This window comes from Periplaneta americana, chromosome 4 (assembly GCF_040183065.1).
Source record: "Periplaneta americana isolate PAMFEO1 chromosome 4, P.americana_PAMFEO1_priV1, whole genome shotgun sequence".
In the NCBI taxonomy this organism is placed as follows: domain Eukaryota; kingdom Metazoa; phylum Arthropoda; class Insecta; order Blattodea; family Blattidae; genus Periplaneta; species Periplaneta americana.
The window spans coordinates 43,164,508-43,187,840 of NC_091120.1; the positions used below are offsets into that span (position 1 = coordinate 43,164,508).

The following is a 23,333-nucleotide window of genomic DNA, read 5'->3' on the forward strand; positions in this document are numbered from 1 at the left end:
AGCGTATGACCAATTTTGCTATTTAAAATAACACTTTTTTATTGATCACACACTATAAATTATTTATTTTTATTTAATAATAACATATACATAAAAACGTTACATTAAAATACCCCGAAAGAGCAAAGCTCGTGGAAATGAACTGCATTTTTGTTTCTACATCGATATCTGAACCCTACGGTACTTAGAACCATTATCAATTATTAACTCTTCACCCTTTTCACTTAACTTAACATTCATTTTAAATTAACCTCACTATACGCCACAGACGGTGTGAAAATCACTAATGAAATGTCAAGACTGCTAAGGCCCCATGTTCCAACGGCTCACTCATTTGAATATATCAGTTAATAAAGTACTGCCAACTTCATGGTGTTCATTTTAACGGTAGGCAATTGATAATCACTGCATAAACAGTAGAAAATTGTCTGTTGTTTCTGGAATGCGTCAAAACAATGTCAAAATAAGCGCTAAAAGATGTTGGTCACTGACCTACATGTTTTTTTTTTCTTTCTGAATTTCCAAATTCTAACGTTCACTACTTTGACTGGCAATGGATACGTGACCTTGGTTGTGCTTCCCCCGCTCTTCGACGTTTACTGAGGTTGATGCGGTAGCAGTCGCGTTGTGCCTGTTATGCGGATAACTGCGCTTGATTAGATACCCCTCGTTATTTTAAAATATACTGCTACGTCCATATATCAGATTCTTTCCTGCTAAATGTTTCCTAAGTTCCTCAAGTGAGACGTAGTGAGACAGGTAGTCAGGAGGCTAGGAGCTGACATAAATGTTAAGATATGAAGTTCTAAGAACCGTTGCAAGGATGCGAACTCCTATACCTTTTAGATTATTATTGTACTCCCTTTTTCTCCTCACAGATTCAATGAACGTGTGAAATGGACAGAGAAGAATAAGATATGAAACTGCGCTGGAAAGAGTGGATGAAGGAAGGATAATGCTGAAACTGATCATGAAGAGAAAACAAAATTGGCTGGGTCACTAGGAGAAACTGCTTACTGAAGGGTGCCTGGAAGGAATGGTGAATGGGGAAAAAGTTAGAGGCAGAAGAAGATATCAGATGATAGACAACATTAAGGTATATGGCTCATATGCGGAGACCAAGGGCAAGGCGGAAAAGAGAGATCGGAGAATGCTGGATTTTCAGAGAAAGGCCTGCCCTTTGGGAAGAAAACTATAAATAAAATGTACAGCACCCTGAAGAAGCGGCAGCCAGCGAAACAAACATGTCGGAGAAGTGGCCGCATTAGAAAGGCGTTTTGTTCTTAGTTTAGAGCATACCTGCACAAACAGCGCTCAACGAGCGCGCGCGCTCCTTCGGAGCGGGAGAGCCGTGTTTCCCGCTCGCCGAAACGGAGAGGAAGATACGTCAGAATGACATAGACTTGCTATAGGTAGAGGAGAGGGAAACGACCACTCAGTTATCTAGTGGAGTGCAGTGTGTAGGCCTATTCTCAGTAACTGTTTCACGTTGCTTAGCTACTGCTACAATACAGTATGGAGGAATCTAAAAGACGGAACGTAACATTTAACATTTAACGATTTACAGCTCGAACTTATTGATCTTCAATGTGGCCTAAGGGCTAAAGATCGTTTCAATAATACTACTAGCCTGGTTGAGTTTTACAAGACTAAACATTAGCAATAATATCCACGACTACACAGGCTGGCTGTGAAAATGATTGCTATGTTTGGCTCAACATTTATATTTGTGAGCAACTGTTTTCTATAATCAACTTTAACAAAGGCAGACATCGAACATCTGTAACTGATGTTGCATTACGATCAGTAGGCTACTGTTCCTTTCAGCTGCCAACAGCATAAAACCTCGTTTTGATATACTGATAAATAAAAATATAACAAAATGATATTGTACATTTAAGTAGCTATAGAATTTCTATTATTTCTGTAAAATAAATATTTCTTTATTAATTAATAATAATCCAAGATAGTTTTGCAAACACTGAACGGGAATTCATTTCATAAACACTCGTACTAGTACTTCCCTTTTGTGTATATTTTGTACGAGATCACCCCTTCTTCCAGTCCACCCTATACTGAGCGCAGCTAATATCTGCATTCCGCTCATGAGCTGTGAGCCGGCTCGGAGAGCGTAAACCTTGTGCAGGCCTGGTTTAGAGCATAACTTCTAGGCTCATCGCGCGGAAAAACTCCAACCAGGTAACTTGTCCCACCCAGGATTTGAATACAGGCCCACTCGTTTCACGGTCAGATATGCTAACCATTGTCAATAATGTCAAAATCAACAAAAATGTTGGCATAAAGATGAACATAGAACAGTTTTTCTTTGTTGTTACTGACAAAACAGTCAACATTACAGAAAAACGTAATAAGTCTATACCGCATTCAAAAGTTCACAGTTAAAGACGCATCTTAATCATACATTGCTGTAATATTCTACATAGTAGGCTGTCGCGCAATATTACCGACAGGAATTAAGATGAAAGAAACAATTTCGCCATTGCTTAGTTATAAATAGGCTAAAGGTAGGAATTTATATCACAACATGAGGATATTAGGTTAGTTGTGCTTAGACTGTCGTTACGTCACGATTGAAGTGAAGCCTGAGGTATGGAGGTTGTAACTGAAATATGTTTTGTATCACAGCAATTGAATGGGGATATACTGCGTGTTCAGTTCAAAGTGTGTCATGGCTCGCCGTATGCCGTCATGTGGCTAGCCGATGAGCCTAGAGAATTCAATCTTCCTACACTTCCGCAAAGGCGTATTACTTATGTGCCAGAGAAGTTGCCTAGCAAGTACGTACGGTAACGCCGGTAGTGGCAGGAATGTTAACTGTTTGGAAACACGTACTGAGGTGAGTTTTTTTCTTACTGTCGGGATATGGGGAGAGGGTTAAGACGATTACTTACGTATTTGTTGACATTAACTTGGACGGACACGGAGCATTTGATTTGTGTTGTGGAATGTTGCCGTACGCAACCGATGATAAATATCCTGCGTACGACTTGCCCGCGCAAAACACAGTTCGAAAGAGGTTATGGTAGTACACAGACCGTACAGGCCGCCACCTGTTGCTACGACGTTCAAGTTATACCGTACACGTTCTCAAGTTCAGATTGAACGCCTTGAATAATAGGCAATTCTCTGACATAAAAGCTGAAACTCGCTTCAAATCGCTGACTCACAACAGTGACGTCATGACACATTTTGAAATGAACACCCAGTATTTCTCGTGCGTACAACGAATATTCTATGCATACCTAACCTTGTAGTCTCTGTGGGTAAATTCCTATCTTTACGTTTAACCAAAGGTCCCGGGTTCGATACCCGGCCCCGGAACAATTTTTCCCTCAAAATTATTCAAATCAACTTGACAGGGAGTTATACCTGAAAGCTTGATTTGCTTCCTATCTTTAGTTTTTTACTAGGTTATTTAACGACGTTGTATCAACTATGAGGTTATTTAGCGTCGATGGGATTGGTGATAGCGAAATGATATTTGGCAAGATGAGGCCGAGGATTCGCCATAGATTACCTGACATTTGTCTTACGGTTGGGGAAAACCTCGGAAAACCCCAACCAGGTAATCAGCCCAAACGGGAATCGAACCCGTGCCCGAACGCAACTCCGAATCGGTAGGCAAGCGCCTTAACCGACCGAGCTACACCGGTGGCTATTTTTAGTTATAAAATATTGCATGATTTTCCATTTAAATCTTTAAAGTTGCACCCAAGACAGCGACTTTCAAAATGGAGGAGGATTAGGATTGTATGTGGCGTCGGTGGATTCATTAATCTTACAATAATAAGTAGAAACATCTGCATTACTCCAACACAGAGAGTTTAAATGATGTTAAGCACAGTACTTTACAAACTGGGAGCTACAGCAACATGTAAAATTACTGATTATTCCTCGTACATTGTTGATACGTTGAATTTGGTCTCTGAACATTCAATTATTTCAAGAACAGACTGTGAGATCCATGTGGAGCTATAATAGGTCAGCAGCTATTTCCAACGCTTAAAATAAACACAAAAGTGTCCCAAAATGCTTGTTCTTGGTATAAACAGAGTTCTCGATGAGGGGAGGAAATTGTATTATCTCGACAGTGCGCGACGAGTCACGTCGTTTGCTATTCTCTTGGTTATGGCCTGTGGTTGTTTCACAGAGTGGTACAAACAAAAGACTCGCTGAACTGTGAAAATAGAGGAAAAAATGCAACACAAAAGCTTCAAGTTCTAAGTTTTACGTACCTGTCATGAACAGAATCCGTGTCTTTGTGTTTCATATGAAATATGTACATGAAAAAAATATATATAGTATTCATTCATTCACAGGACGGGTCTTTCACTACAAACCCAGCATTCTCCAGTCTATCCTATTTTCTGCCTTCCTCTTTGTCTCCTCATATAATCCACATATCTTAATGTTGTTTATTATCTGATATCTTCTTCTGCCCCGAACTCTTCTCCCGTTCACCATTCCTTCCAGTGCATCCTTCAGTAGGCAGTTCCTTCTCACCCTGTGACCCAACCAATTTCTTTTTCTCTTTCTGATCAATTTCAGCATCATTATTTCTTCAAACACTCTTTTCAACACAACTTAATTTCTTATTCTGTCTGTCCTCTTCACAAGCTCCATTCTTCTCCATATCCACATTTCAAATGCGTCTATTCGTTTCTCTTCATTTCGTCGTAATGTCCATGTTTCTGCCCCATACAATGCCACACTCCACATAAAGCACTTTACTAGTATCTCCCTCAGTTCTTTTTCCAGAGGTTCGCAGAAGATGCTCCTTTTTCTATTCAAAGCTTCCTTTGCCATTGCTATTCTCCTTTTGACTTCCTGGCTGCAGCCAATGTTACTGCTTATAGTATTTGAAGCTGTCCTCTATGTATATGAAAAGTCATTGACTAACGTAAATAAATATGTAACATTAAAACGCCCAATAAATAAATTATATATTTCTAATCGTTACAGCTTCTGATTTTCCGTAAAATGGGGTGAATAGGAGCGAATTTTTATTATTTTCTTTTTGTTTTGTTTTTTCGTGTCAAAGAGAAATATAATAATAAGAGTATTTATTTGTTCACTCGTTATGAATGAAAACATAAACATTCTTATTATTATATTTAATCTTTGACACAAAAAATAAAAAGTAGTGAAAATTCGTCCCTATTCACCCCATTTTACGGTTCCATAATATATTAGAATTCATCGAAATTAATTATGCATAACATAAATTTATTTAAATGTGCTACTTATACATCAAATATCAAATATCAACCCCAGAATCAATCTAAGAATCAAGTTTGAATCGATATTTTCATTATGCTCAATGTAGTGCAAGATGTATCCATTGGGTCATTGGGTAGCATTTTGACGTGTACCGGTAACGTCTATATTCGACCTGCATTAATAGAAAAAAATGAAAGGATTTGGTGAAAAGCAAATTACACTAAAGTCATTAGACTTGGTTGTCATGGAAATGCTTACGTCATATCCGATAAACTGAACATTGTGAACGTGTCCACGTACGGGGAGTCCGAATATATATATATATATATATATATATATATATATATATATATATATATATATATATATATATAGGCTACATAACCTACTTGCAAGAGGTTATTATAATCCATGATGGGGTTGCAATTAAAAAAATAATGTTATTCAGTTGTGTTTGGATATGAGCGCGAAACAGACGCGCTCGCAATACATGCGTAACTAAAGAAAGTTAAAGAAGCCTGGCATTTTTCACAATAATATTTACGGAATATTCTCATGCGGTTATCTATGATTATATACTCGTATATGAAGATGAAGAATTATAACCAAAATTATTATTTAACTGTCCCTGAATAGTTTCCGTAATTGAAAAAGAACGTTGAACAAATTATAATATAGTTCTCTGTGAATATTTGGCAATTTAAAACATACTCTAAACAAATGACTATAATCAATTAATCACATTTGTCTCACCGTCCCTGAATATCATTCTGTAGATATATATTAAAAGCAAATTACATGAAAAAGTATAAATACAATAATTATTTTTATCTAACCGTCATGCCAATGAATAATTTAAAGTAAATTACAGTCACAACAAATTATCATCTAAGGGCTTCTGAATACATTAAACGCATGTTGAATAAATAGGCCGAATTAAATAATCGCATTTATCATCTAACCGCTCCTGAATAATTTTTGAAATGTGAAACAGACGTAAACTATTACAATTACATGCAAATCTGGCTTTCAGATATAGCTCTCTGTGAAGCAGACTTGAATAATTTCAAGGAAAAAATTGTTCCGGCGCCGGGTATCGATCCCGGGATCTTTGGCTTAGCGCACCAACGCTCTAACTGACTGAACTACCCAGAAACTACACCCGACACCGTCTCAATTTTTCGCTTTATATCCATACACCTCAATTGGGCTGACAAGATGCCACAAACCCAATTTTGTGTGACTTGAATTGTGGTTTTCTGTTAACGTACCTACAGTAACGTATATATCATGCCTATAATAATTTTTTCCACAGTTGAATACCAAACATTTTTAATATGCTCCATGTGAATTTACATATACTACCCCTACTACCAAAAAGTCGTGAATATGTTAGGAGAAAATCCACAAACGATTAGGGAAAACACGTAAATTCTACTTGAAGCAAGTAAAGCGATAGGGTTGGAAGTAAATACCGAAAAGACTAAGTATATGATTATGTTTCGTGACCAGAATATTGTACGAAATGGGAATATAAAAATTGGAGATTTATCCTTCGAAGAGGTGGAAAAATTCAAATATCTTGGAGCAACAGTAACAAATATAAATGACACTCGGGAGGAAATTAAACGCAGAATAAATATGGGAAATGCGTGTTATTATTCGGTTGAGAAGCTTTTGTCATCTAGTCTGCTGTCAAAAAATCTGAAAGTTAGAATTTATAAAACAGTTATATTACCGGTTGTCCTATATGGTTGTGAAGCTTGGACTCTCACTTTGAGAGAGGAACAGAGATTAAGGGTGTTTGAGAATAAGGTTCTTAGGAAAATATTTGGGGCTAAGAGGGATGAAGTTACAAGAGAATGGAGAAAGTTACACAACACAGAACTGCACGCATTGTATTCTTCACCTGATATAATTAGGAACATTAAATCCAGACGCTTGAGATGGGCAGGGCATGTAGCACGTATGGGCGAATCCAGAAATGCATATAGAGTGTTAGCTGGGAGGCCGGAGGGAAAAAGACCTTTAGGGAGGCCGAGACATAGATGGGAAGATAATATTAAAATGGATTTGAGGGAGGTGGGATATGATGGTAGAGACTGGATTAATCTTGCTCAGGATAGGGATCAATGGCGGGCTTATGTGAGGGCGGCAATGAACCTCCGGGTTCCTTAACAGCCAATAAGTAAGTAAGTACTACCAAAAAGTAGTCCCATGACTGACCAGTTTTTAAGAGGTACACCGTAACCGATGCTCAAGTCAGGAATATATGGTTCATAAAAATACATCTCTTTTCCAAGTCAACTTCCTTTGCCTGGTCAATTGTTGTTTCAAAATGAACTGTAGGATCGAGAACTACAGCTTTGCTTTTCTCCGGATGAATGGCTATATCATAAGCTCTTCGGATGGATCCTGTTGAAGAGGTGCAGTGTACTGTACTCCAACCAGGAGAAAGTTTCAGGGGAATGAGACGCAGAGGAGTAATGCTGTGAATGAATGTTAATGTCATAAGATGTCATAAGGTTACACACGTAGGTACACGCATCCCCATTGGCTAACTCTCAAAGCACAAACGATAACACTGATGTACACACATACTTATAGTACCCTAGTTACAAAATTGGATCACGGTTAATCTCCTGGTCTTTTAATCTCTACATACAGGAAATAACATATGCAGGAGAGCGGATGTTTTTTAAACTGAAGTTATAACGGTAATATTATCTATCTACTTCGCTCTAATAGATGACGCAATAGTAAGCACATTCCTTTCACGGTTAAGCTCCAGGTTGGATAACAATACTTCTTCATAGACGTGCCATTTTTGATCTCGCAAAGCAGAAGCTAGCATTGATCTTACTTTATGATGGCGAGTGTTTTTCATCCCTAATCAGTTTTTCTAATTATAAGAGTAAAAATCAGAATCGTACGGACAGCACTTATCGAGTAAAACACTGTTAACATTTAAAGGAAAATTATTATTTTTTTGAGACAAGTATTCATTTGGGACTGATATAGTATTAGAATTTTTTGTTGTACTCTATCCAAGGAATAGGCTATTAAAATCTACACAGTTATAGTACTTCCACTCTGTATGTAATAATATGTTACTGCATTGAATGAACAGTTTGTGTTACGCTTCTATAGAATTTTGAAACTTTTCGGAAAGATTCTACAGTTCTCATCATCAATAAAAATGTAAAACAAAAGTATATAACAAACGTTGATTCCGGCGAAAACCTGAGCAATATTAGTAGAATCAAAGTGTGTATCCAATCCTCCTGCGCTTTGTAGCAATACAATTCATTCTAAAATTACAAAGAAATCATTATACAGGCCTAGTGAATTGTCATTTTCCTCACAACAGTATGCCTCCAGAGAGTACCCTCATTATTCTGGGTTATCTGGACTTATCTGTAGCCTACCGTACGGCAACGAAAATTATTCAATAATAGTAGACCTATATTTATCTCATCCTCATTGGACACCGGACTAGAATCTCGCCCAGTTGACGTGAGCGTAAAAACCGCTGATAAGAGTATACCTCTCCCGCACATAAAGTGACCGGGGTCCTCGTCTTCAACAGCTGCCAACACCCACGGTAAGTTTGGTGTTAAAGTGCTCAATCGAGAATAAGTTTTCCTTCGTTTCATTATTTTCGTGGTAGGAAACTAGATATATATGTTTGTTTTCGTGCAGATTATTCATTTTAAGTGAACTATTTTGTCACAAATATTTTACGCCAAACCAAAGATTACGCCTTTCATGTTATTGCAGATACAGAACCTAATTCATAACGTATATCTTAACCTTGCGTGGTTTCTGAATAAAATGCATAATATATTTGCGAGATTTATAATCATTATCATCCATCATACACATGGTTTGAACATAGCATTTCTGTTTCAAATTCTCAAAAATATTACTGTCATTCGGTCCTCTTTTTCTTTGCCAGTTGTAAAATATTGTCATAACAGAGTCTCTTGTAATTATAATGTGTTTAATAAGGTCTTTTTAATTTGTTAAACACATGTTCATCTTCGGAATATGTATTATACATATTTCGCGTGTTAAATATTACAGTACCTGGTTAACTAGTTTCAGCCTGTTATGGCCATCTTCAGACGTCACAGTTCTAATGATGGCCCATAACAGGCTGAAACTAGTTAATCAGGTACTGTAATATTTAACACGCGAAAGACATATAATACATATTCCGAAGTGATATAGTGTTAAAAGTTGTGTAATCAAGATGTATACATGTTCATCATTTCATCGATGCTTGTAAATTTAGTTTTCCATTTGCATGACGGTTCTTTAAAAAAAAAAAAAAATTCAAAGAATTCTCTACCATTTGAATGATAATTTCTTAGTGTCCGAGACAGGCAGAGTTATTTTGTGTTCTCATATATGTTTTAAATTCTGAAAATTGTCTTAGGCCTAATTAGGGCTGTAATGTAACACATAAAAAAGTGACAGAGGATTTGAAGAAATGCCAGTGGTTGGGTGTAACGTCTATACAGATGTCGCATTTATCTTGTGCACCTATTATAACTTTTTTGTTTGGATAAGTATTGGAATTTTTGTTTTTGAGCGTTATGTTAGGACGAAGGGCTAACATGAATGTGGAGATTTGGTGCATGTAACTACATTATGGTACAAGATACGTGACGTGACCAATTTGTCAAATAGCACTACATACTTAAATCATGTTACATTGATTACATACTTTAAGACAAGTTCAAAAATGTGTCACAATGTCACCTTCCTAATCAATAACAACAAAACGAAACAAAAACATACTTCCAATGTGATAATGTTATGCTTTGAAAGTCACAGAAGATGTTCCAAATGGTGACCATTCACATTAATGCACATTTGAAGGCGTTCCCCGAAAGACTGTATGACTGCCCGGCATGTTGCTGGCTGAGTGGACACACAAGCCTGTCGAATGCGTTGCGACATGTCGTCTGGTGTTATCAGAATGTTCTGGTACACACTGTCCTTTACAGTTCCTCACAGGAAGACGTCGAGTGGCGATAGGTCCGGAGAACGTGCAGGCCACTACGTTGATTGTGGCGTCGATAGTTGTTGTGGTTTGTTTACATGTTATGACAGCAAACACACAACACACGACGTGTACGGACGTCAGTCGTCTTTCGTTTTGTGTAAGTTAATGCACAAGATGAATGGGGCACCATAACAAATGGCACATTCTGATGACATTCATTTTGCATTTTGTTGTTATTGATTGGGAAAGTAACATTGTGATACATTTTTGAACTCGTCTTAATGTGTGCAATCAATGTAGCATGATTAAAGTGTGTAGTGCTATTTGAAAAATTGATGACATCACGTGTATCTTGTACTATAATATAGTTACATGCACCAAATCTCTACACTCATGTTAGCCCCTCGTTCTAACATAACTCTAAAAAACCAAAAAATTCCAATACCTATCCAAACAAAAAAGTTATAATAGGTGCACAAGATAAATGGGACACATTGTATACAAAAATTAGGATAAATAAATACAATTTTAGCTATGATGGAGATATGGCTAAGAAATGAAAAAAATTCAAACGGTCATTCTTAACTTATGTGTTGCATATTTTGAACGGCTAATTAATAATGAAAAGAAGATTGCTATGTTACTTCATGAAGGTGGTTCAGACCTGATGGATAAGGAACAGTCGTAAACACAGACGTTTGCGGCTAGGGTACCATATCATTCACAACGATTCACATAAATAATTACATTAACATTATCGTTAGACGTTAACATGAAAGTTTGCGAAGTCCAAACTTTCATATTTATGTTTACGTAATTTGGAAACAATACACAATCGTATTTGCGGATATGTTTATATTCCCATCGTGAATGATGGTATGACTTTTTGATTTTACGCATTTACATTCTTAAGTTAACGCTTATGCTATGTTTAATTTTCATTGTGAATGGGTTTTTTGACCAGTTTGTCCAAGTAATGTTTAATTTTGCTTAACGAATGTTAAATTAACAGTCTTTTATTTTTAACGCTTTGTTAATGTATTTTCCATTTGTTCAACATAATTTTGTTTAAGATAACCAACACTTAACTATAACGTCTGTTAGCACTATTTTAACTACTCAACAGCAGTTGGTAATGATTCTACACATGTAAGACAATTTTTGATTGGCTAAAATTAATCTTTAAATTCTATATTAAAGAGTGAGTCATGAAACTTGCATAAAATGACAACCTGTTATAGTAGTAGGCCACGCTCCATAAACATACAGTTGACAAATGAAAGTTGTAGGTGACGTGCTGAATAATAATTACAAAATAAGGTTATATTTCCTCATTGCTATTATGGATACGAAATACGAAAGAAATAAAATAATACTGATGTATTTAAACAGTCCAAAGTATTTTTTAAATGTTATATTACCAGTCATATGCTAAACATTTCCTACAGAGAGACACAAAATATTAATTTCGCAACTTCTGTTCGAACAGCTGTGGAGACATCGGCCATATTTAACTAACTGTTAAACGAGTTAACTGCCCGACATCCTACATTTAAAATTAACAAACTGTTAACAATCTGTTAAACCAAAGTGATGTTGAAAACATACAATTTTATTAATTAACAAACTGTTTAGAGTTTAACAGTCGTTAAATTTTCTAACAATACTTGGAAAAACCGGCCATTTATATTATAAATTACTATTAATAATGTATTTTCACTGCGTTGCTTAAACTGACGTTTCTGGAAATTTATGTCTGAAAAAAAAAATATGGTAATAGTCCTCGAGGTGCATCATGGTGAGCTGCAATGTAGCATAAATATTAATATGAATGACATGTTGAAAATCTTTAATGGGCGAAGGTTCACGGTTCATAGGTTGACAACATCTTGGGTAGAATGAAAAATGACAAGCTCAGGTTATCTCGACAGGAGGACTCCCCCTCGAGACCAAACTTTCCTAACACTGCCTGCTACTCTCAGCAAGTTCGCAAGCTGCGACAAATTTATTATTCAAAACTTGTCGGAAAGCTTTTCAAAAGAACATGTTGCTTTCAGGAACATACAAAAGTTAGTACAGGAGTTTGATAAACATTTTGTTTAATTAAATTTCATACATGTTTTCAAAATATTAAAGAAATCTTTCCTATAAATTACTTTACGAAAAATAATCAAGATTATTTTCTCGGAAGTATAATCAAGAGAAAAATCTGAATCATAAATATAAATTACAGAATGTGATATGCTTACTGAGAATAGTGAAAATGAGAGATGACTGTTTATTAATATTCTTTGTTTCAAGTAGTGTTTTGAATTCTGATGATAAAATAATTATGACGTAAATGTGTGCATAACATGAAATTAATAATAAAGGGCCTATTTTGGATTATTGTTGTTGTTCAATCAACTGTTCGAAGACAGGTCTGAACTCATATGTGACACCAATAAGGCAACACTCATGAACCATATAAATTTCATTTATTCACATGTAGATTCAATCTCATTGCCACTTCATTCCACAATTTGTCCAAAATAAACCTGTATGGTGATTTTTATATTTCTGGTCTCATAATGGGCCATGAATGAAATGTGAGGAAATTGATTTGTCGACGTCCATGTTTTCTTTTTTAACTTGAAGCAGAGAGTCAAGCGAAGAAAACCTAGTCCCGAGTTTCTGTTGCTGGTATCGTTAGCAGCGACACTCCACAGCTCTGCGCTTCGCCAACATATATGCTCTCATTAAAAACGAAAAAATTATTTTCTCGAGACTAGCACCATTGCTGGTATCTTTTATCGTCGTTCCAACATAAACACAGCCTTAGGACGAGCAAGGTCTGGTTTATCAGTTGAATCGTTGTTTAAGTAGCATACTTTAGTAACGTGTTTCTACGTGTAAGTGATCCATTTTCCACGAACATTTTATTAAATTCCCTTCTTTGTTATTCATCTTTCCAAATCAAATATGGCACTGCGATATTTCCCTCAGCATTGTGTGGTACTGTTTACTGTGTGTTCCATTTTCTATTGTACTCTCTTCAAAACCCTTTTCGGAATACGCAAGATCTAAATCCATTCATTGCAGTGCGAAATTACTTCATGAATAATATTTCCGTTATCTGATATGATTCTCTCTTCGAAATGCAAGCTATCGTTGGCACACAATGCAAACTACATATTCAGCGGAATTGTTACAATTTCGTGTTATGGAGATGAAGCACTTTCGATGAATGAGAAACGGCTGGAAACGAAATGGGAATTGAAATGTAAATCCTTGACCCACGCATCTAAGTATTTAATCGCATAATAGAAACGAACATAATTGAAATAATTTGGACATGTAGGCTACAAAGGACTCGGAGAGAAAGAATTTCATGAAGAATGTCGAATGAGAAATTTAAGGGGAAAATGCCTATTGGCAGACCACGAATCCAGTGAACAGATCCGATAAAGGAAGATCTAAAAAGAAAGGATATGATTGGGCAGAAGTGTATGATGAAAAGGGTGAGATTTGTTAATATCTGGGTACCGTAATTCTATTTATAAAATATTTCTTTATTTCTACGATGAAAAGTGTTTTATTTTTAGCTACATAAATAGAAGTGTAATAGTTATTTACGATAAGAGAATCGTAATATTTCATATTACAATACGAGTTTGATAACCCGTTGAGTACTGTAATATGAAGTTACGATATGTATATCGTACAATGTTTTATCCACTTAGATAATTTTTTTTTTTTTTAAATAAAAGTAATTGTATTATTTTTATTAGTTTTGAAAATGTCTTTTGTAGAGAGGCGATTGTGTTATTATTAGTTTCTTCCTGCGAAAGGTGATTCGTTTATGGTTGATTAATAGTTTTGAACAAGATATGTTTTTGTTTACAACATAAGAACAGCAGTAGAGAAATAAACAAACATTGTTAAAATGAGTTCAAACGAGGATTCAGATATTGAAATTTCTGCAAATTCAGCAACTGAATGTTTAGTACCATCGGAATCCCACGTAAGATATAAATGTTTGTAATAAATAAAATGAATTCCATTTTATTTTATTTAATGTGTGGTTCACATTACGCAATCAGTTAGGTAACAGTATCATTACCTAATTAGTTGCGTAATAGAAGTATCATTACCTAACTAGTTGCGTAATGAATGTGTTTACAACATTTTTATTAGTAATGTAAAGTCCACATTGCATAATCAAAGTGGATAAACGAAATTTAACCACTAAATATTAGCTTTCACTTGTTCTACATATTTTCAATCGTAACAGCCATGTTTATGTGCGTGCAACTCAGCTCAAAATGGCGTAATGATGTTGAAAGTGGCAGAGGTTATAGTGGGGGAGATTCGCAGTCGCCCTCAGAGCAACTCCACCTCCTACCTCTAGACTGGCTGTTTGCCAGCATGATTGGAGGTTGAAAAAAAAACAGCCCTTGTGTAATAACTTAAAGCTGTTTCCATAATAGCGTCTACAGCAAAAATAACGCTATTACTCTCATTTCGATGCATTTCGACATTATTATAAATTGGCAAATATGAAATGATTTTGGAAGAAACTGGTAACAGTGCAGTTCAAGGTATTACCGAACATATTGTAAAAGGAAATGTGAAATCAGGAAAGAGCCAAGTCACAAGTGTTGTGAAAATTACAGTGGTTGCTTGCTAAATAAATACTTTCAATGTCATAATAATTATAACACGTTTATTATGTATGTTAGAGAGAAAGAAGATAAAGAAGGGGAAAAAGGAGAACGAGAGAGAGAGGATGATTGGGTGTCTATTAGCCATAGTGACAGTGAGTCAGTGAGTGATTTGTAAAATTAGAATGTGCCGAACAAAATACAAATACCAGTACTAAGTAAACTTGTGCTGTACTTCCCCCCCCCCTGCAGGAGTTCAGCGTACCAAAGGAACAACAGACTGTGCAGCACTCGATGAATCCTGAAATAAGAACCCCACAAGAGTCATCTCCAGTTCTTACTCACCAGTCCAAGTCGTATCCAGGGGGTCAACCACGACTGTCCAGAACACCTTCTGTCTCCTCTCAAGGCAGCCTTGACAGCAGTTTTTCAAGACAGGTGAGCATTAGCACAAAATTATCCTGAAAATGAAGAGACAGAAATATTTTAAAGTATACATTTATGCTTCTCTTGTCAAGCATAAAATATAATTTTCTGTTTTTAGGAACGATAAGGTATGTTTTAAATTAACATCATTGACATTTACAGAAAGAATAGTCTAGTGCTAGAAATAGACATATAGCATACCTATACCAGAACATGTGCCTGATTCTAGAGAATTCTAGATTTAGTTCTCCAATATTAATTGTAATTAGTTTAGGTCTCTTGATATTGATTATTATAATTAATTTTACTTTTTTAAATTCTTAAGGGCAATGACGAAACCAATGTATATAATAATATGTAGGCTACCAATATATTATTGTATCGGAAATGGTGAATAATTAAGTAAGTTTTGTAAGAAGTAAACATTCAGCATATATCATGATATAAACTGCCAAAATTATACAGACAGTACATCTTGGTCTACTAAACATGATGTGTAGTGAAATTTTGTTTTATCTTCTATTTTTGTTTTTAATTCCTAAAATATAATGTTTTTAGGATTGATAATAGTCTAATATTTACTGTTCCGAGTAAATGTGAACGTCTTTGTCTATGACCTTCCATCCAAAACACGTTAACACCACCACAATAGAGAGACAACAAAATATCCCGATGTTTAAACAAGGATATCACCACAGTTGCAATGTACGTGGGGGACCGAAGTAAATAATGACAGTCTACTATCATTTCTAAAAACATTAGACTCACAGATAATATTTTTTTCTAGGGAAACCACAAAGGTTACAGAAACATTTTATTAGACTTTTTTGTTTCGTAATTTATGCTCTATCACCAGTATTTTTTTGCAGTATATATAGTTTGCACTCTGTATATAGGGGGTGTATAATATATTGTAGCTTTAATGTAGAAAAAATAACACATAGAGATGCTTGTTTCAAAATTAAATGAATCATTTTTAATGAATTTAAATACTATTATAGTCACAATCATGCCATGGTATGAAAGAAAAATTTCACAACCTCGAGCGGGAATCGAACCTGCGACTTTCTGTACTCCGGTCAGGCGCTCTACCACTGAGCTATCGAGCTACCCAAGCCTTTGGCGTGAGACGAACTCGATAGCTTTGTGGTAGAGCGCCTGACCGGAGTACAGGAAGTCGCAGGTTCGATTCCCGCTCGAGGTTGTGAAATTTTTCTTTCATACCATGGCATGATTGTGACTATAATAGTATTTAAATTCATTAATATGTCACATCAACGGACGTATATACGTCACCAAACATCGTAAGATGAAGATTACATTTGAATCATTTTTAGTGTCTTTCAGTCAAACTAAATATTTAATTCTGATTAAATTTAATTAGTAGAGTTGATAAGTTATTTTGAACTATTTTTTCCCATTGTCTCTTCCAAGGTGAAGCATTACTTTTGATTTGATTTGAATACATGACATATGAATACGATATAGTGTCCTAGGATAAATTAGGTTAGGTTAGGTTAGGTTAGGCCAGAATAGCTTAATTACGTTAGGCTAAATTAGCTACTAAACAAAGCCACGTTAGAATAGAACTTATGTCAGAATATAGCTTTTCTTTGTTATGGTGTGTACATTTTTTGTACAGTATCATTATGTCATATTCTAATATCGGTGACTTCTTCCACCTCTTCTCCTATTCTCCTCAACCTTTTTCCCATGGCATACCTAACAGACGTTTTATTTGACAATGTCATCCTCGGTCACCTAGTGTTTCAGTACTTGACTCTGAATTGAATATAGATAGTTCAAAATCGGTCAAAGGCAATTAATCCTGTATTTTGTCTGAAGCCCGGCTTTTTTGGAAGGAAAATAATACTCGGAGTCTTAACCAAAATATAATATTCGACCAATTAATGTCACTTGATAAGTAAAGTTCTCAAATCCATCATTGCATTGTCCAGCTGGTACTACCAAGTAACCTCTAATCTGAAAGTATATACAGTACATTTATATGCAAAAAGTTCCTAGTAGCCCTTATCACTTCACGGTGTGAGATTCACGATCCCACAGCACTGTTCATGCATACTGTTCAATTAGTTAGTAGTACTAGGTCTATTTGAAAAGTCCATGAATTCACTTTATGTTCCAAAATCAGAAGTTAGTGCCAGTGACTATTTCTCTTTCGAAGTAGATTTCTTAGGAAGCAATACTTCTTCTTAGTTTATTTAACGACGCTATATGAACTACTAGGTTATTTAGCTTCAATGGGATTAGTGATAGCGAGATGGTATTTGGCAAGATGAGGCCGAAGATTCGCCATAGATTACTTGACATTCGCCTTATGGTTAGGAAAAACCTCGGAAAAAACCCAACCAGATAATCAGCCCAAGCGGGAATCGAACCAGCGCCCGAGCGCAACTCAGGATCGGCAGGCAAACGCCTTAGCCTACCACAAATTTAAGCCACACAGTATGTGTGCACTCAATGCCAGACTCTGACAATCTGTCAACCCATTTGAGGTATGTGGACAAAAGGGGAATAACTGAGCCAGGGTCTGGTACAGTTCCTGGGTAACTCAGTCGGTAGAGCATTGGTGCATTCAGCCAAAGGTCCCGGGTTCGATACCCGGCACTGGAACAATTTTTCCCTTGAAATTATTCGGATGCAATATGAATTAAATGTGTGAATTTGTTCTAATCTACGAGTAATCCATACATCATCCATGTGTTACTACATTTTAAGGAATATTAATGTATTAGTTTTTTTAATGGCCTATACTAGTATTGTGCCTAGTCAAATAATTCGTTAAAAGAACCACGTAAGTATTTTTTTAAACAGTAAGGTTGATAGTGCAAGTACTTAAAACAATAAACAACTGTCTCTTTCTTAACAGGGTTTCAGAGGCTCTTCACCACAGATAAGAACCTTTGCACCAGATGGTAGAACCACTAGCTCATCAGCTCTGCACCGTCTCCATTCTGCTGATCCTGGGCCTACACATGGAAACAGCTCGAGTCCTGTGGCTGGTAGCAATAGCCGCTCTCCTTCGCCTGCATCAAGTTACCGAGCCGAGTCCCTGGATATGAGATGTTCCTCTCCTGGTGGCATTTCTACTAGTTTCTGTGGCTCAGTAGGTGATTTGAGAGCAATGTCTCCCTCACAGACGTCCCTCACTGACACCTCTGTCTCCAACTCCCCAGTTCCTCCCCCTTCCCCCAGAGGCGCAGCTCTTTCTAGATGTCTGTCTCCACTGCTGATCCCTCCAGCAGCTTCAAGAGCTGTGGTCTCTGAGCCAGCTCCCCCTGCCTCGCCCCTGGGAGCCCTTCAGCCAGATCTGTACCAGAGACGAGATGGTCCTCTCTTTCTAGGATGTCCAAATTCAGGACAGAGCTTAGGGAGACTTCATCTAAGACTTAAATACGACTTCGACAGATCTGACCTTCAAGTGCATCTTATTGAAGGTAAGACTTAAACTATTATCAGCAATTCTTTACATATGAATGAGTTAATAGCAAACTGATTCTTTTGGTCGTTCAAAGTGGATGATTTCACGTACTTTATTTAGTTTACTAAAATACGAAAAATAATAACTATTATGACTAGTTACAGTAGATCCTTCTTAATCTGAAATTGGATACACCGAAAGCTCGGTTAAATCAAACAAACTGTTTGCTCTCAGCTGAATTAATAGAGAAAAGCCCACTGCTTAAATAGAATTTTGGATAAAACCTACCACAAACTGAAATGTTGTCCTCTCAGTGCATATTCCATAAGTTATTTCTCGGTTAAATCGAACATACTTTATAGTGTACAGGAGCATTTGGTCCTTTGGGGCTTTCAGGCTTAGCCATATTGATATTTATTTAATGTAGTAATATGTACTTTAATTATTACAGTTCTAATGCACTAATACGGTATAAATAAAGTCTTGTTCTCTTAGACTTTGACTGGCAATGCGAAATCCTTCTACAGTCCACACAGCAGCTCTGGACGCAGTCTCTTCAGAGAGCACAGTCATGTTGAGGACAGTAGTAGTCAAACAGCAAATACTGATTTTTTAACGATAAAATTAAACTTTTTGCATCACAATAAAAAAAAAATGCAATTCAATGTATGTTCCATTCCACAGTCAAAAAGCAGCATCAAAAAGAAAATTTAGTCTTTTAACACTATAAAGAGAAAAGAAAGAAATAGAGTCATATCGATATTGTTAAAAAGCGAACTATTATGACAAGTGAATTTTAATTTATCCTATTATTAATTTCGTAGGTCTTTAAATACCAGTACTAAAGTATTAAATCACTATTACAAAATATCTGGTTATCCAATAAACGCGACTCCAAATAGTTTCATCATTTAATATATTATTTAATTTTGTATTATTACTGTATCACTTGTGCTAGACCATTATTGGCCTATGACTGTTGACTAGCACCCCAGATCACATATATAACAGATTGCTCATCCCTATGTTAAAATCGGTAGCACTTTGATGAGAACAACCGCCAGGTTCGCCACCTGTCCGCCTAAACGAACACGAGATGGCAGTACATTCGTTATGATGTGACTCCTTATGTAACAACTAGATGGCAGCATAGTAAATCTGATAAAAGTTGTTACCGTCAAAGACTATAAGGCCGAGCAATCTGGGTATATATGATCTAAGCTAGCACATTAATATTATAACAAATAAATAATAATTATTATCATTATCACTATCATCATCACTATTATTATTATTATTATTATTATTATTATTATTATTATTATTATTATTATTATTCGCAGCACATGATTTAGCACGAAGTGATCAAGGAGGATTCAATGATCCATATGTACGTCTGAGCCTGCTTCCTGCTGTAGACAATCGCAAGAGGCAAACAAGTCATAAGAAAGACCCTAATCCGTTCTTTGATCAACATTTCAAGTTTCCTGTTTCACACCAAGACTTGCAGGACAAGTCCCTTGTGCTACAGGTAAGAGAATATGAAGAAAATGGTCGCATGCATGCTGATGTCAATGGAGTGGACAGTTGACTTTGAAGAGATGTGAAAATTGTTTGAGGGGTGAGGGAGGGAAGAGGAAAGTATCTGGAATGAACTGTAATGTATTTCTCTGTACGTCTATTGCTAGATCTTGCTATTACTCTTGAGGAGTTCAGAAGTATAAACCAATTAACATTATATCCACAAGGTATAATAATTCGAGCAAACTTTTCTTTTTTAATGAGGGTTTCTCAACAAAGGAAGCTAGTTAACTTGGTTGCTAATGAAAGTTTTCCTTCCTTTCTGGCGAAAGAAAGCATTGTTCTCGCAGTCAAATTCCCAGTTAGGCTATGGAAAATATGCTATTGAAATCATCTACCACTACGCGAGCCAACAACAATAAACTCTGATCAGCTTCTTCAATCGAGGAATACCCTACATCTATTTCTGATTTCAGGTGTATGACTATGATCGATTCTCTCGAAATGATATCGTGGGTGAAGTGAGAATGAGCATGGACGAATTTGATGTCACCTCGAGTGTAGAAGTTTGGGGAGAGATCACCAAGACCAAGAAGGTGAGGTTCTGCCAACTTCCATGTTTAATTTTATAACAGTTAGGTCTATAATGCTCGGATAAGTTGCGATTATTTCGAACAAACACTCAAAATTACAATATATCTACTGGTACTTAAATTTCTGGAAAATTTCACGGGAATTAAATAAAAAGTGAACATTGTATGTTTCAGTGTAATGCTGGATGCCTTCGGAAAATGGTGAAAATGAGTATAAATGTTAAAGTCTCCAATATACTGTCTTCATTTATTTAACTTAATATTGATGCCAAACTCAGATTCACTTGTCATTTTATCTGCTTATGAAATCAAAATCAATTATTTACTGGAAGATAATACTCATGAATATAGAATACTAGTATGAAATAATCACAAAGGGTCCTTACACACGAGCGACTTTTAGCTACCAAGATCGACTGCAAAAAGCAGCTGGTCTGCTGCCGACATGAACAACTCTGCAGTCAATACGGGCATTGTGTGTTGTCACTTCCAATTGCAGTCGAATTACAAAAGGCATGTCATTATTCACTAGGAATATAATAATGGACGTGGAGGAAGAACTACTTTAATTACTTCTTCTCCATAGTAGAAAGAGGCGTGCTAAACACAGAAAATATTGGATACCGTAGAAGCAGATGACTTAGGACAGTTCGTAACTTCAAGTCCTTGTAAATAATTTATGAGTAATGCTGGAAGTGTAAAAATTATTTCAAAAGTTTGGTCTAACCCACACAACAAATTCTATGAAGAAAATATCACATTTGTCAACTCTTATTTGGCTTTTTTATTAAAAAAAAAAACCTCTTCGTCCAAAGTCACCTGTCAGGCGACTTTGGACACTGCTTTATTTTGCCTAAAAGTATAAAGTAATGTTTCAGCATGGGCGACTTTGGTCACAATTATTGCTTTGAAAATAGTATATAGTAATCAAAGATAATAACTGACAAGTTTTTAAACCTGAACTTTGAAATTGATATGAAGGCAACCACTGACCAGAAGCAGTTCCTGAAAACATGACTGAATATGACTACTTTTTAATGTGTCGATGATTCTCATTAGATGATTAGATGTTTAGAACTTCTACAAATTATTTTCTTTGCTTCAGGATCGTCCACTAAGTTTTTTTCGTTGTAATTGAGCCGTTCAGAGCAAAAGTGGTGTAAGTCAAAATTGGATAATGAGGTTTAAAGTAAAAATTCTGTAAAATACAGCACAAAGTTGCAATTAATATGTCGTTCTTGCTATCCACTGACTACTAATAGTTTAAATAAAGTGAATATTAATTGCTACGTTGCGCTGTATTTTACAGAATGTTTACTTCAACACTCATTACCCATTTGACTTACACCACTTCTGCTCTGGACGGCTCAATTAACGATTGCTTGAGGTTGTTCATCTTTGACAGTTACCTTCAGCTCCTGAAAATATTCATATATCACTGCAGAACGTGCATGCTTTATATTTTGACACCTTTGTGAAATAATGTTATGTCGTTCCAAAAATCCTCTCATCCACTCTTTTCCTGGCAAATTGTTCTTGAATACGTTCACTTTAATTCCTCTATGGTTAAGGTAATTTTCCACAATTAACCTAATATCAAATGCTGTTCAAGGAAAACTCCATGAAATAGCCATTATAATGTTCTCTGCAAATTTTTCCTCTTTATCAGATGATAGAACGCACTATCCATCTGACTTTGAACAGTGTCCAAGATCATCCACCTCAGTGCACTATAGCAGATAATACGGCACGGAAATTTTGAAGTTAGGAATATCAAAATGAGCTAAGCATAAGTTATACACAATTGTATGACTAAATATTTAACCAACAATAATAATGATATTTTAATTACCTTATTACCTGTTCTATAAGTTTCGAAGCCCTTCAAATTAAGCAAATTTTCAACTTTAACCTCATAGACAAGTCTACACCCTTAAATACAAAATCAGCTGCAGAAAACCTGCCAAAACAAAGGCTCAGAGTCCAGTGGTGTTATCTCCAGTAACAATGAAGTTAAAACAAAAGTTATTACCAAACTTACTATGTCTTACTTTGATTCTTGGCGAGTCATTTAATGGGAGTGACGATTTTTCATACGAACTGACTGACAACTCTCATCACTGTAGCATGAAAGATAGTGAGTTAATTTGGATTTATAACAACATTTTCCGTACGATGCATATAATTTTTAGAATTTTTTACTGAAGCTTACGATTGTTTTAAGTATGGTCTTTGTGACCTTTATTTTTATGAGTGCTAATATCAAAATTATGGTCCATTATTTTTACCATCGTATGTTACAGCCACCAGAGGAGATGCAGGAGATCCTACTGTCACTCAGCTACTTGCCTTCTGCTGAGAGACTTACAGTTGTATTGCTCAAGGCAAGAAATTTATTTTTGCCGCAGGATAAAGACAATATAGGTGAGCACATTTGACTACAGCGTAAAACA

The 23,333-nt window shown here is 35.9% G+C and overlaps 1 protein-coding gene and 1 long non-coding RNA gene across 2 annotated transcripts in view; one reads left to right on the plus strand and one right to left on the minus strand.

Annotated features, from left to right (window-relative positions):
- LOC138697775 (uncharacterized) overlaps nt 1–23,333 on the minus strand; it is an 89,911-nt gene that overhangs the window by 38,766 nt on the left and 27,812 nt on the right. The window contains exon 2 of the long non-coding RNA XR_011331607.1: nt 15,244–15,359. This is a non-coding gene — a long non-coding RNA (uncharacterized lncRNA). The remainder of the gene's footprint in view (nt 1–15,243; nt 15,360–23,333) is intronic.
- Sytbeta (Synaptotagmin beta) overlaps nt 1–23,333 on the plus strand; it is a 52,901-nt gene that overhangs the window by 13,908 nt on the left and 15,660 nt on the right. The window contains exons 2-6 of the mRNA XM_069823264.1: nt 15,151–15,336; nt 18,215–18,782; nt 20,110–20,297; nt 20,764–20,883; nt 23,184–23,304. Of these exons, the coding sequence (XP_069679365.1) occupies nt 15,151–15,336; nt 18,215–18,782; nt 20,110–20,297; nt 20,764–20,883; nt 23,184–23,304 (1,183 nt within the window). The remainder of the gene's footprint in view (nt 1–15,150; nt 15,337–18,214; nt 18,783–20,109; nt 20,298–20,763; nt 20,884–23,183; nt 23,305–23,333) is intronic.